At 43.5% G+C, this 14,475-nt stretch overlaps 1 protein-coding gene across 3 annotated transcripts in view; it reads right to left on the bottom strand.

Moving 5' to 3' along the window:
* The window catches only part of TMCO6 (transmembrane and coiled-coil domains 6), a 197,664-nt gene that overhangs the window by 65,388 nt on the left and 117,801 nt on the right, over window positions 1-14,475 (bottom strand). For all 3 annotated transcript variants that reach the window (XM_078653435.1, XM_078653437.1, XM_078653436.1), the window contains one exon: window positions 12,147-12,251. In XM_078653435.1, the coding sequence (XP_078509561.1) occupies window positions 12,147-12,251 (105 nt within the window). The remainder of the gene's footprint in view (window positions 1-12,146; window positions 12,252-14,475) is intronic.

Here is a 14,475-nt window from a genome sequence, read left to right as displayed (position 1 = left end):
CGGAAGCCTTTCGAAACTTCTATGCTAAGCTTTATTCAGGCGATTCCCTTGACGCGCTCCACAGTTTCGAATACTTAGATGCTGCACAGATACCCGGTCTTAACCCAGCACAGCCGTCCATTTAGATAGAGATATAGGGACAGAAGAAGTTATTACGGCGATCTCCCGGCTCGGTAAATCACCTGGCCCGGATGGCTATTCAGCAACCTTTTATAAAACCGTTTGCAACCAGGTTGCCCCGCTACTTCGGGACCTACTTAGCACTTTTACACAAACCGGAGCTATCCCGGAGGAAATGCTGGAAACATCGATTGCCGTCATCCCGAAGCCTGGAAAGGACAAAACTCTCTGCAGCGCGAATAGGCTGATCTCCCTCCTAAACATAGCTATTAAACTCTATACGAGCATACTTGCGACCCTACTGGCGCCCTACATGCCCCAACTTGTGGAGCCAGACCAAGCGGGTTTCATATCCCCACAGCAAACAAGTGATAACACAAAGAGAGTCCTGCACCTTATTGAAAAAGCGTCTTGCACACAAGGGGAATATATGTTATTGGCTATCGACGCAGAGAAGGCCTTTGATAGGGTGCACTGGCCCTATCTAGAACAAGTTCTACAGAGATTCGGCTTCCGAGAGAAATTGCGCACCTACATCCTAAATTGCTATTGATCGCTCCACGCCACAGTCTATATGGAGCCACTGGCGCTGAGAGTCAGACACCACACCCTCATCACCGGGATCAAATTTGGTGGGGATGTACACACGATCAGCTTATACGCGGATTACATCTTGCTCTCCCTCACTAGCCCTATCCAGGCACTATGGGCTCTCTTTGTTGAATTACACTGTTTCGCACAGGCCAAGGGTTTTAAAATTAACACGGACAAATCGACTGCCCTTATTATCTCCCTCTCTCCGACAACCCTAGCCCACATACAGGAAGAACACTCTATCCAGTGGTCCGTCACCATGATCCCCTACTTAGGGGTGCAATTAGGTTCCACCATACAATCCACTGTCACTGCTAATTATGTAAATGTAAATGTAAATGTAATTTGCACTTGTATAGCGCCTATCACCCAGGGGTCTCTAAGTGCTGTACGAATACCGCTGTGGAACCCTTCCTGACCTGTTCCTGTGAGGTGTCCACTCCTGGGCACCCCCAAGGTGAAGCCAGGCATCCTAGCATTGTTAGGGCCGGTGTGGAGATTAGGGCCAGATGCATCAAAGGGTTTTGCCCATTCTGTGTCTATGGGAAAATGTGTTCATGCATATGGCCCTAAGCAAGCTATTGCCCAGAGTTGCAGAGTGGAACCCATGATTAGAGTAGGCACTGAGGCGAGAATTATCAGGTCCGAGGACATTGAGCCCAAGACCCTGCCGCGACGGGGATTGAACCCTGGTCCCGGGCCAGACCTCTGCCTCAGGGTCTGCCGCTCTAATCGGTGAGCCACACTTCTTATGACAGGCTCCGCACCCACATTCGTAGAGAATTGGGCAAATGGAAACACATCCCCTCTCCTGGTTGGGCAGAATAGCGGCCACTAAAATGACAATTCTCCCCCAGATTCTTTACCTTTTCCAGACCCTCCCTCTAAGCCCCCCTACTGGCTGAATTCAGCAAACCCAGTCGGACCTGGCACAAACCCAGTCGGACATATGGCAAGGCCGCAAACCACATTTCAAGTATGCCTCTGGAGAGGGGAGGCGTGGGAATACCTGACCTGCAGATCTATTTCTACACTGTGCAGCTCCGCTACTTGGTGGAATGGAATCGCCTGGAATCTGAAAAACGCTGGCTGTTCCAAGACCAAGCGGTCGCAGCCCTGCCCCAGCAGGGTATCCCCTTCCTTCGAAAGACGCATACTCTACGCGTCCTACATCACGAGTACGATTATGGAGGCCTGGGACCGCACCGCTACCACTCACGAGCTGACATCATTTCCCTCCCCCTAACACCACTGTTTAGTAACCATGATTTCCACCCAGGCGTGGACCCTAAGTCCTTCACAAACTGGTGCCCCACCCCATGTGGGTCCCTGGGACATCTGTTTGACCTAGATGGCATCAACCCGTTTCCACAACTCAAAACAGACTACGGTATCTCAGAGACAGAGCGCCATATTTACAACTCAGGCATTGGGCACTTCAGCCGCAAGTTAAACCTGGCATTCAGCATCTCTTAACCCCAAATGAGAAGTGGCTGGTTACCCAATCCTCCTATAAAAACGAATTTCTGACCTTTATAAACACTTACTAACAACTACTACACTAACAACTACTACACTTACATATAATGCAGGGCGGGCACGCTGGGAGCGGGAGTTGGGCAGGGCATTATGCCACAAAGAATGGGACGACATATACTATGGGGCCCGACACTCCGCTTAACATACAGGACTTACTGACACACTAACCAAGTTGGCCACTTATTGGTATTATACACCAGAGCGCCTTCACCATTTTGACTCCTATCTTAGCGCTCTGTGCTGGAGAGGCTGCTGGGAGGTAGGCACCCTAGAGCACCTTTTGTGGAGTTGTGACCGCATCCAACCATATTGGACACCAATCTTCAATTAAATAGATTCTCATCTTGACACACAACTCCTGCGCTTCCCGGCGTACATCCTTCTAGGTCTACCCAATCCGATAACATATCCCTTGAAATCCTGGAGGGGTCGTCTAATCGCCATCATCCTAGGGGCGGCCACCCAGAACATACTGGCGCATTGGCGCTCTCCCCAGACCCCACCACATTCAGGTTGGCTGCAGAGACTCTGGATGGTACTGGGTATGGAGAAGCTATCCCTCACACTGGTGGACAAAGGGGATGAATTCCCAGAGTTGTGGCGTCCCTTTCTGACCCTGCTCACAAAGGAATTCCGGGAGCTGACATGCCCTTGGTACCTCAGGCTTCTCCGCCTAGTGGACACGCAAATTCCACAGGAGCGGAATTCCAAATGCCCACAATGACTCCCCATGAATCTAGTGTTTCCCCTTTTTCCTATCCTTTTTATTTTGTGGACAAGGGCCAGAGGGGGGGGTTTGGGGGTTGGGGATGGGATGTATATGGTGTTCTGTTTCTTTCGCTCTTCTGGGTGTTTTCTCCCGCAGACCCGCTCCATGCATATTACTCGGTAATGCTACCATTGGTGACACTTGGTGTCTGTATTTATTTATCCATTTATAGAGCGCATGGTTACACCGTCGGTGTGTCCCTGCGCTGGGACTCTGATCAGGGTTCTGAGGAGAGAGACGACGTCAACTGCTACACCTGTCAGCCGATATATGATGACCTTTCCTACAAGTCCTTTTTGGCAAACAGCCACGTCTTTAATTGTTTGCGGAATCTATTTTCACATGTCTCTGTTCTCAGTGTCATTGAAAGGATGTTCCAAGTCTTGGCTGCTAGGTATCTAAAAGAGCGACCCCCCATTCTGGCTCTGTGAATTCTTGGTAACGTGACCAAAGATTTGCCCATAGATCTTAGATTCCGTCCTGGGGTATAATGGGTTAGTAGTGGTTGCAAGTATCTTGGGCTATTTAGTGTCAAAATGCGGTGACAGTAGCACATTGCCTTAAATAGCACTCTTTTTTCTATTGGCAACCAGTGTAGTCCTGCCAGTGCTTTCTTCATATTGGCTCTTTTCGGTAGACTAAGTACCAGCCGTGCTGCCGCGTTTTGAGCTCTCTGTAGTTTAGATAGTACTTTCTTTGTGGCCCCCATGTATAGTATATTCCCATTTTCTCGCTCTGGGCGGGAGGAGATCAATGGGTTCTCATTGCTCCGTAGCATTTGCTGGCCACTTTCCTGATCTGATTGTCAAATGTCATATTGTCATCTAGCCAGATTCCGAGGTTTTTAACTTCTGCCTTGGGGGTGGGTACTTGGCCTAGAGATTCCAGCCACCACGCGAATGACCAGATTGTGGGTGCCTTACCCACAATCATTACTTCCGTTTTGCTCCCGTTTAGTCTAAGGCAGTGGTTGGACATCCATTCTGCCACATCAGCTAGACATTCGGACAAACGGATTGTGGCTTGGTCCTTATTTTGAGACAGCAATACAATCAGCTGCGTGTCGTCCGCATAGGATACGATCAACACATTCTATTGCTCCACTTGTTCTGCCAGCGGTGCCACATAAAGATTGAAAAGAGTTGGGCTCAGAATTGAGGCCTGTGGTACTCCCTGTGCTAGTGGAATAGTCTTTGATAAGTGTGTTTGTTGTGACACTTGAAAACTCCTTCCGGAAAGGAACGATGTCAGCCATTTCAGTGCCCTACGTCTGAGGCCACAGGCTTCAAGTCTTTGTAGAAGTAGTTTATGTGATACGGTATCAAACGCCGTACTGAGATCCAGCAGGATCAGTGCGGCCGTTTGTCCCCTGTCTGCCTGCTTTCTCAGTTCTTCCCTAGCTAAGAGAAGGGCTGATTCTGTGGAGTGGGCCCTTCTAAAGCCTGACTGAGAGGGGTGTAACAGGTTGTTAGTATTAATGTGCTCTGTCAGTTGTTTATTCACGTTTTTTTCAGTGATTTTAGCTACAAAAGGAAGTAGTGAGATTGGACGCAGGTTTTCTAACACGGTACTATCAATCGCACGGTCTTTAGGGAGCAGGGGGTCTAGTTCTCCTTTTCTCCGTTTGAAAATCAATAAAAAATTTAAACCATAAAGTAGCAGAATTGAAGAAGCTGAGCAGTGCTCAATGGAGACTCCATAGCACAACGTGCAATAGAAAATTGGAGGTTCTGCAGGTTTTCTCAGGAGTGTTCCAGAGGGTGAGAGGTTCCTATTGGTTTAAACCATATTTGTGGTCTCTTTTACATAACAATAGCCTTTCTGAAAGAAATGTCAAAGCCCATTCCTGTGAGTCGTGGCGTGCGCCAAGGCTGTGTGCTGGCGCCTACGCTCTTCTCACTATATGTTAATGACATACCTACATATCTGAGGGACTGCAATCATGACTCCCCGAAGTTGGGGGATGAGGCAATCACGGCACTTCTTTTTGCCGATGATACAATCCTCATCTCTGAGAGTCCGAAGGGTCTCCAAAATCTGGTGAACTCATTCTATGGTTATTGTGTAGAGAAGGGGTTAGAAATAAATTCGTCTAAAACGAAATATATGTCCATAAACCAGCAGAAGTCCTTTAGGAAGAATTTGGCCTTAAAAAACCAGAAATTGGAGTATGTGTAGAGTTTTAACTATCTAGGTATTATGCTGGATAGTACCCTCTCATGGAAGGGGCATCTGGTAAAAAGTAGATTGTCTTTCAAACAAAACTCGATGCCCATACTAAAAGTGCACGGCGCAAGCCATTCTAAAGCTATCACACCGGCACTTGAAGTATTTAAAGCTAAGGCCCAATCAGCGGCACTTTACGGTGCTGAGGTTTAGGGGCATTGCTGTAAAAGCAATTTTGAACGGGAAGAAAATCATTTCATACGTAGGTTGCTAAAAATACCAACTAGAACTCCCCTAGCTCCAGTGTTCCTGGATATTGATCTTAAACGGACAGACTATCAAGCAATTTTAAGGCCATTGTTGTACTGGGTAGGCTCTGGACCACTCCGGAGCTGTGTAATTATAAAAGTGGATTGTTAGAAGTTATTCAGATTGATGAGTACAAGAAAATTGCATGGTTAAAACATATTTCCTTTTGGTGTACTAGATTAGGACTATCCCATTATTGGGAAGAGCCTCAGAATATGACACCTCCATGTAAAAAACTCCTAAAGTCCGCTTTTTGGGCTTATGTCAATGGTGAACTACTTCATAGTTCATCAATTGGCACACTGACCCTAAAATTCCTGAGTGTAAAGGATATTGCTGTATTTGAACCGTTTATGGACGAGATAGGACCGCCACTGGCAAAAACGTTATATTTACAATTTAGATATGGGGTCCTCCTGACGAATGCAAATACCTGTAGGTGGGGGGTATAAATGATAGTGGTTTTTGTATTCTCTGCTCTCAAAAGGCAAAAGAAGATGATGTCCATCTAATGTTTTTTTATCCAGTCTATAAGTCACCTAGAGACCGTTGGATTAGACCTCTCTGTAAAACATGGGTGTTAGATCCTACAAAGAAGCAGAGCGTATAATCAAGTCTAATACCTCTCAACTGGTAGTGGTTTGTATAAGCAGGTTCTTATTTAACGTGTACCTAATCATAAAACAGCTTGGATACAAGCTGTAATGTAAAATTTGGGTCCCTAGCCTTTCTCAACCTGCACAAGTTACCATAGTAGCATTGATTATATATTTTAAAAATGTTTTTTAAACTTTTAAATACATGAATAATAATTCTTTTACTTAATTTATAAAATGAGATCTTGATTTTAATGTGGTATTTGTAAAATCATTGACATGAATTAATTGTTCGATTGCCCCGTTCCATTCATTGTAACCTGATTATGTGACTAATTGCTGGTATAGGGTACTGTGTATAACTGTCTGTGTATAACTGTCTGTAAATGTTTTTTTCTTTTGTACTTCCTGCTTTTATGGCTATATTAGCCAAAATAAAGTCGAAACAACAACAACAACAACAACATAACAATAGAGACAAGTTACAAAATTGATATGTGCCTAGCCTGTCTGTATTGGCTTTGAGTTGCTATTTTTATATACCAGGGACTCCCATCTCGATGACGGGTAATGATTCAAGCATGTGAATCTATGAAAGTTCTAATACTGGAGTAAGTATCCATTTCCCTGATACTTGGCATTCCATGGACAATAGGCGTGGCCTTATCCTGCCTTGCTTGTTTAGGTAGTACATCGCTGTCGTGTTACCTGAGTGAACTAGTACAAATGAACGTTTTAGTCTGGGAAGAAAGGCTTAAAGTCTTATGGCGAACAACGCAAAGCAAACACAAAACATCCTGGGACCGGTTTAGGGGTAACACCCCTCATCAGCCATGCTAGCTTGAATCCAGTGGTAAAGTGAGCAAGGGACCCACGTCCGGGCATACCCTGCCAACTTAGGGCAGGGTATGCCCAGACGTGGGTCCCTAGCTCACTTTGCCACTGGATTAAAGCTAGCATGGCTGATGAGGGGTGTTACCCCGAAACAGGCAACATGATGCTTCTTTCCGGTTCAGGGAAAATCTGGCTTGGCAGTTTGGGCTGGACTGTTCCCATGACGCACAGGGTCAAGACTGATTTGCATATAGCTGGGTCTGAACTGAGGTGAGAAGTGAGCTAAAGAACGATGGTGGATTCAACCCAGATCTGTGACTGGGGGTGAGTGGCTGAAAAGTTTCAGCACTCCGTCCATCTTCTCCTTGTGTTTGCTTAAAGTCTTAGGGCTACTGTTCTTGGCGTTATAAGATTGATGTGCATCTTGATCTCTTGAGATATCCATTTTCCTTTGAATTCCAAGTCCTGTAAATGTGTTTCCCAGATTCTAGAAAAGCATCTTGGAAGGACTTGCCCTCTACTCGGAAAGTCCAGCAGATATAAAAGCATGTTCCAACCGTATATACCAGACAGAAATCTCTGCTCTGCATCTGGCAATCATTTGATCGTTCCCAGAGTCCACAGGAAGAAATGGTGAGGCGGAGCCTTTTCAGTTACGGTTGCAAGGCTGTGGAACAGTCTACCACTCTATCTTACCTCAGAATAGTCTACCGCTCTATCTTCCCTTTAGAAAGCTGTTAAAACTTGGCTTTTTACACTTTAGTAAGACATAGGAGATTCTGGGACTCCTTTCTCCTCTCTTTCTCAGCTCCTGCCCAGCAGTCTAGTAAGACTACAGTGCCTTGATGCCCATGGACATTTGTTGCGCTCTAGAAATTTCCAATCATCATCTGGGGTCATCACGAATTGAAGTGACAAGCTTAGGAATGTTAGGCCTAACAAGATACTGGCTTCCTACATCCACCAAGGTATGGCAATTCTCATTCTGCGAGTAATCTGTATGATGTCTTTGAAAGATCCTCGGCTTTGAGTCCACTGTTTGTCTAACTCTTCAGTAAACGGCCTTTTGCAGAAGTGACAGTAGGAAGACATCATCCCCGTAATTATGAAATACTCAAACTGAAACAGACTTTTTTCAAGAGGTACGCGGCTAAGTTGGTTAGCTTCAGCGTCCTTTCTTTTACAGGCAAGGCCTTGCACGTGGTTGTATGAGCCAGTTGTCCAGGTATGGAAAAAACTGGTGTCTGTTCCTTCTGAGATAAGTCAACACTGCGGCTATGTAATTACTTGATGAATTTTTGAGGAGCAGAATTGAGACCGAAGTGTAGAATGTTAAATTGGTAATGACATCCAACCACCTCAAACCTAACTATTTTTGATGGTTGTGATGGATGAGATGATATGGAAATAAACATCCTGGAGATCTAAAGGAAATCTCCTTGATCTAGTAATTGGAGGACGTCTTGTGGCATAACCACTCAAAATGATAGTTTTTTCAGGAATTTGTTTAATTGCCATAAAGAGTATTGGTCTGCAGTCTCCAGATTTTTTCTTGACACAAGAGAAACTGGATTAGAAACTTATATTCCGATGGGTATAGGCGACCTCGATCGCTCCTTCCTAGAGGCTCAAAAGAATCTCCAATTTTAACATTATCTTCATGCCCTCTGATCCGATGTGGTTGATTGTGGATATTGCTTTCACTGAATTCCAGGCAAGGACCTTAGTATAAAAAGTAAACTTCCACCTAAATGAGAGATCGAACCACTTGGGAGCTCTTTCTCACAGAGCATGAATGTCAATCAGAGGGGAACTAGTGACCTGTAGAGTAAGCGGGCTGAGAGTGGTGTAACAATCATCCCAATCTGCTCCAGCATTAGCAAGTGAATCCTTAGTTAGCTAACTTTCCTCTGGTTCTTCATTGTCAGAATAAATATCTGAATAAATATCTTTGCTAGCGTTTTAGGTGAAACAACCTGTTTTGATTACAAACTTGGACTTCTTATGGAATGGACTAGACAAGGCATAAACAAGGTGCAGTGTGTTGAGGAGTAGGAGGAGGAGAGTCAGTTGTGGAAGTACAGGAGGAGCACCTCACTCTGTAACCTTTTGTAATAGTCTGAAAGCATGTGGTGGAGAGCTGTGATCAAGGCTGTTGGGTCCTGCATTATTGGCTCCTGCTATTGATCCTGTTAATTAAAGGGATCATAAGAGTACTGTTCAGCAATCAGACCTGTATCCAATTGCATCTGGTTGATTTTGGGCTGTAAACTCTCTAGCTAAATTCTTGTCATCATCATCCTGACATTTTACGTAAAGTTGTGTGGGGCTGTATACAGGGATAAAAAGACCTTCATCCGCAGACTCGTCCGCATCCAACAAATGCATAGATGGTAGAGGAAAGACTTAGCTGGAGAAAGTGTTTTCCGGAAGGATAGGGTCTGGTATTTTCTTATACGCAATTAAAATAATGTTTGGCTGCTTCGCTGACAACCAGTCAACAGTGTTACTGACAAAGGTTTTTTAAAGTTTGAAAAATGCTTTAAGCTCCGACATCCGAGTCGTCAATGATGGTGAAGTTGTTGTTGATAGTGCCAATACTGTAGACGGTAAAGCTGTTGAAGTTGTCGTCAATATGCATGACAAAAAAGATCTCATATTTGTTGAAGATGTTACCGTGTCTGTCGTCGACGGTTCCTTCCACAACGTATATCTCATCGACGAGAGGTATGTCAATGTTTTCTTTGAATCAGAACTAGGAGCTAAAGAAGGAGTGGAAGGCTCTGACCTGGTTTTTTCAAGTTTTATTGAAGATGACAAATTTTGCTTCTTCATACGTTTTCTTACATTTAAGGCAGGACATTTCTCCAACTGCCTCCTGTGGATCGTCTTAGAGGGATCTTGAGAGGTTTCCCTTTATGTATGGAATTCCCTTTTTTGTGGATCTTTTTGTGAAAAAATAATGTTCTCCGACCTTCATCTTCAGAGGATGAATTCTTCCTTGCCATTATTTTTATGACACAAATAAGTAACCTGCCCTCCCTGTCTTTGACAGGTTTGCTGAAAAACCACAGGAGTACTTACAGTCATGGCCTTATGTTTAAGGTGAAGGGAGTAAAGGCACTCCATAAGGAAGTCTTCAGAGTGGAGCCAAAGCTTTCCTAAGGAACTACAAGTCCTAAAAAGACCCTTTTTGGGGGACAGCTGTCATTTTCCTGTCAGAATTTACAATAATTGTGAAGTCCGTTACGGTTAAAGTAGAATTTGTAGTTGTCAAAAATCAGCTTCAGAGAAGATAAACTGAGCAGTTCTCAGGGAGACTACCTTCACATGATATACAGTAAGAAACCTGAGGTATGGTCGCCTTTGAGGGGACATGTGCTTCCTGAGCGGACCCTTACTTGATGAAATGTAGTTCTTAAAATTATGTGAATTCGTTTACAATGTCACTTATTTAAGCTTGTTAAACAATGCTTTCATTTATACAGCTTGTTATATTTACCATGGGATTCTAACCTCGATGGCGGAGAAGATCCAAGCATGTGAATCAATGAAAAATGTAATACTAGAGAACCTCATGTAGAACAGTCACAGTAGCAGACTAAGGGTCAATTATTTTGAATGCCATTTAAATGGTTATGAGTAACAATTCAACTGCACCTTTTTCACTAGTGCAGTTCCACACCATTATGTCACTTGACTAAGTGATATAGATGTATATTTCATGATACTCACCTAAAATAAATGTGCATTATTTTATTAAATTATATTTGTGAACAGTCATAGCATGGCTATCATTTTAATGCCTTTATCTGATGGTGACTGTTCATATTCTGTTCATGAGAGAAAATAGTAGCCTGAAAATAGACAAACCTTTTTTATTTACTTAAAGGTAGCATGTGCAACGAAGCAGAATTAAACCAAATAAACCTTTAGTAACTGTACATGCCACTTAGAAGAGTGACAAACTTAGTACAACAATTTACAGCATGAGACGCCTGGTGATTTTCATTTTGTATCAACACCCCTGGTAGAAAGTGTCATATTACAATTACGGGCCAATGGAAGAGAGTGCCAGAATGAGAGGGTTTCAAGTGACTTGCTGCCTGATCCTGAACTCCACCCGGGTGCCAAGAACAACCACAACATAGCTGACCTGAGCGATAATATGGAAGATAAACATAAGAAGATTAGGGTTCGAAGGTAAAGTGTCTCAGAGAGGCCACATGAAGTGCTGGGCTCATTACACTGTTTATTCTACACAAAGCATTGCGCAATAGCAGAACATGCAGGGTAAGGCTCGCTCATATTGATGGACCATGTTCAGAATGCTGCAAATACCCAGAAACATATTGAAATGTTCTGCTATGCGTTGATCTTTTCATATGTAATCATCTTTCACAGACAAATAAGTGGCCTGTTATACATGGCTTCTATAGGAAACCTCTATAGTTTACACTAGATTCTAAATCTGGTAACTCACTGCTATGAAATAGCACAAGTTGATAACAAACTTGTTACCCACTGTTGCTACATCATTCAGACCTTACAGGCCATGCTGACACGGTTCTTTGAGAGCCTATCAGGAAGTACTGCTTGTTTGTTTTGACAGAAAGCACAGCTGCAGTAGAGGGAAAGACAGCAAGGAAGGTGGTGGGCGGTTAAAGGATGGCAGGTAAGGTATTTTCTTTTAAATTGGGGACAGAATGAGAGGCCATGATTTGGAAGGCTTACATACATACAATTATAGATGGGTAAAAAGTGAATTACAGGGAGGTTTTTAAACTTAGAGTTCTGAGTGATATCATAGGCAACTAGAGCTTCTATTTCGTTGTCTATTTTAAATCACCCAGAACTCCTCGGTGAAAAACATTCCTATAATTGACTGTTACCCCTCTGTAACTATAGACTATAAGTGATTAAAAAAACATCAATTCTCTGCATGTCTGAAGCAAATAGACATCAAAATGTTACAGCAATATTACAACATGAGAGACTATGTGATCAGCCTCTTTGGAAACAAATGGTGCAAAGACTTGCTCTAAGCCCTGCTTGCAATACAGTCATGCGTATGGATACAGCTGTACGTGCTTGGGCCTTGGCAGAGGGCATTGTGCTGATTGGGCTGCCTGCACAGGGGTGGTGATATTGAGGGCTCCTACACTCAGGTGACAGGAGCAGGCACTATGCACAGGCACTCATGCTAGCTTTTTCCTTACCACACATTGTCCAACGATAACGCTGATTTTGTACTGGAGCTCTTCTTTGTCTTGATATTGTTCAAGGGCCTGCAGTCCTGATTGGCTCACAAAGTCTCCAGACGCCTGTTGTACAAATAACAAAATTAATTAGGATAATGTGCAATTTTGTCAGTCCACATCCACACAAATAGTGAATTATTATTTTCTCAGCCTTCACTGAGTATACAGTGCTAGCTTCACTGTGCCGCTACTGCCTATGTGCCTCAACCCTATACTAAGGTGACTACTACAATCACTTCTACAACTATAGTTCATAGACTCTTTGTTAAGGTTGCTAATAAGTGGGAGACATGCGAGGATAGTTTGAGGAAAGAACAGCAGACTACCGGAAGCCAGACAGAGTACTGCAACTGACTGCAACAAACCAGTAATTGATTAGCCAATATGGCATTATTCAACCTTAGACCTGCAGCCACGAGGGAAAAATGTTCTCTCATATCTGTTTTGCATAATATCGCTTTTGACGTATTACCGCAACGGACCTCACTGCAGACTAAGGGGCTTATCTATGAGAGGCAGCCGGAGTGTCACTTTTTTTGACGCTCCGGCGGCATTAGCCTTTCAATCATACCTATGAGATGACGCAAAGCCACGGACGTGGTGGTGGGTTTTCCCACGCAGCACTTATGAATTTGAACGCTGCCCCTGATTTACTTAATCACACACACCTGAGGCACTGGCAAAGCCTTACGCCTCCCTAGAGCAGGCATAACAAGGAGAAATATTTCTCGTAGTTTTTTCTTCTTTTTAAGTGTGCTGCATTCTAACGGCACACATTGAAAGAGGAAAACGCCTTTTGGGATTGTTTTTGTGCAGGAAGGTACTCCTTCCTGCACAAAAATAACCCTGCCTGCAACGTAGGCAGCCTTACATCATGGTGCAAGTGTGCCTATGTTGGGGCAAGGCAGCAAATTGAGTGCCAGCACAGGGGGAAAGGACAGGAATACATTGTATTTCATAAATACGTTGCATTCCTGCTCTTTCACATTGGCGTGGGGCAGCACAGCAAGAACACATGCGATGCTGCCCTATGCCAATTCCTCATAAATGAGGCCCTAATTCCTTGGAACTGCCCATCTCCCATTCTTTGATTTTGTACCCTTCCCCTGAACAACCAATGATTAATTGCACCTATCTTCATTTTTCTCCCCTCTTTCTAGGGTCACTGGGAGGTCTCAGGTGATAGGAGGTCACATAAGAGCATTATAAGAGCATAAGAGCATTATATACAATAAAAATAATAAATATAAGTAAAGAGTGCAGCAAGCTACACTAGTTACTTTGTTCGTTGAGGTAGATTACCATGTTAGCCAGTCGTGCCCATCCTCTTTTACTTACTAATGTGCTTATTTTCCATTATTACATTTGATATACTACCAAACCAGATAACCAAAATACACGCTCCTTGTATGTATTGAATGAGAGAGAATAAAATGTACTTACCTGTAATATCTGTTCTCAATCATGGTCAATTTCATTAAATTTAGAAACTATCATTTTTGCATGAACAAAAAAGCAGAAATACGAATGTTTAGGTCCAAACACCTTCAGTAGACCTCTAGAAGGGTATTTTGGGCAATATTTCCAAACAATGAAAAGAATAGCAGGTGTGCCACTTAAGTAGGCAGTGGGTGACATGTACGCAATGCAACAAAGGGAAACATATCAATGTGGCAAGAACACAAGAGAAGCATATATACAGATACGGCTGACAAACTTGAGCTAAAGCTTGGCGGCCAAGAAATGAGACAATAGAGTCTGGTAGGTTCTTAGGCTGGCATTCCATCCAGTTCTTTCTTTTATCACAGCACTGGAAGAACCTTCTTCGAGCAACTTAATTAAACTGCTACTTTTACAATCTGAGAAATGAAAAGTTTATCTGCCGTAATAAAGAGATGCCTAACCCCTAAATGAATAAAGGCAAAAACAGTTGAAGTGAAGCCATGCTACTGTCGAGATGTGGTCAATTCCTGGCTTTGGTGAAGCCTATACTTATTTTCCTTAAACAACAGCATTAGAGGAGGAAAATCGAAAAGGAATATGAATGAACATAATTAGGCCAGGCAGTTTTTTGGAGCAGACACAATGCCAGGACATACACACTACTATGACAGCTATGACGGGCAATACGTTGTTGAAGTTAGGAAAAATATCGCGGTCTCCATTTTTTAATTGGAAATTTAAAGGCAATACCATAGGATAATTAAGGTCACTTCAACATAAGCTGGGTCGGTGTCACTGTCTAAGCCACTAGTGGATTGGTTCCCTTTGAAATTAATAATTTATC

This window comes from Lissotriton helveticus, chromosome 7 (assembly GCF_964261635.1).
Source record: "Lissotriton helveticus chromosome 7, aLisHel1.1, whole genome shotgun sequence".
In the NCBI taxonomy this organism is placed as follows: domain Eukaryota; kingdom Metazoa; phylum Chordata; class Amphibia; order Caudata; family Salamandridae; genus Lissotriton; species Lissotriton helveticus.
This window is presented reverse-complemented; position numbering and strand designations above follow the sequence as displayed.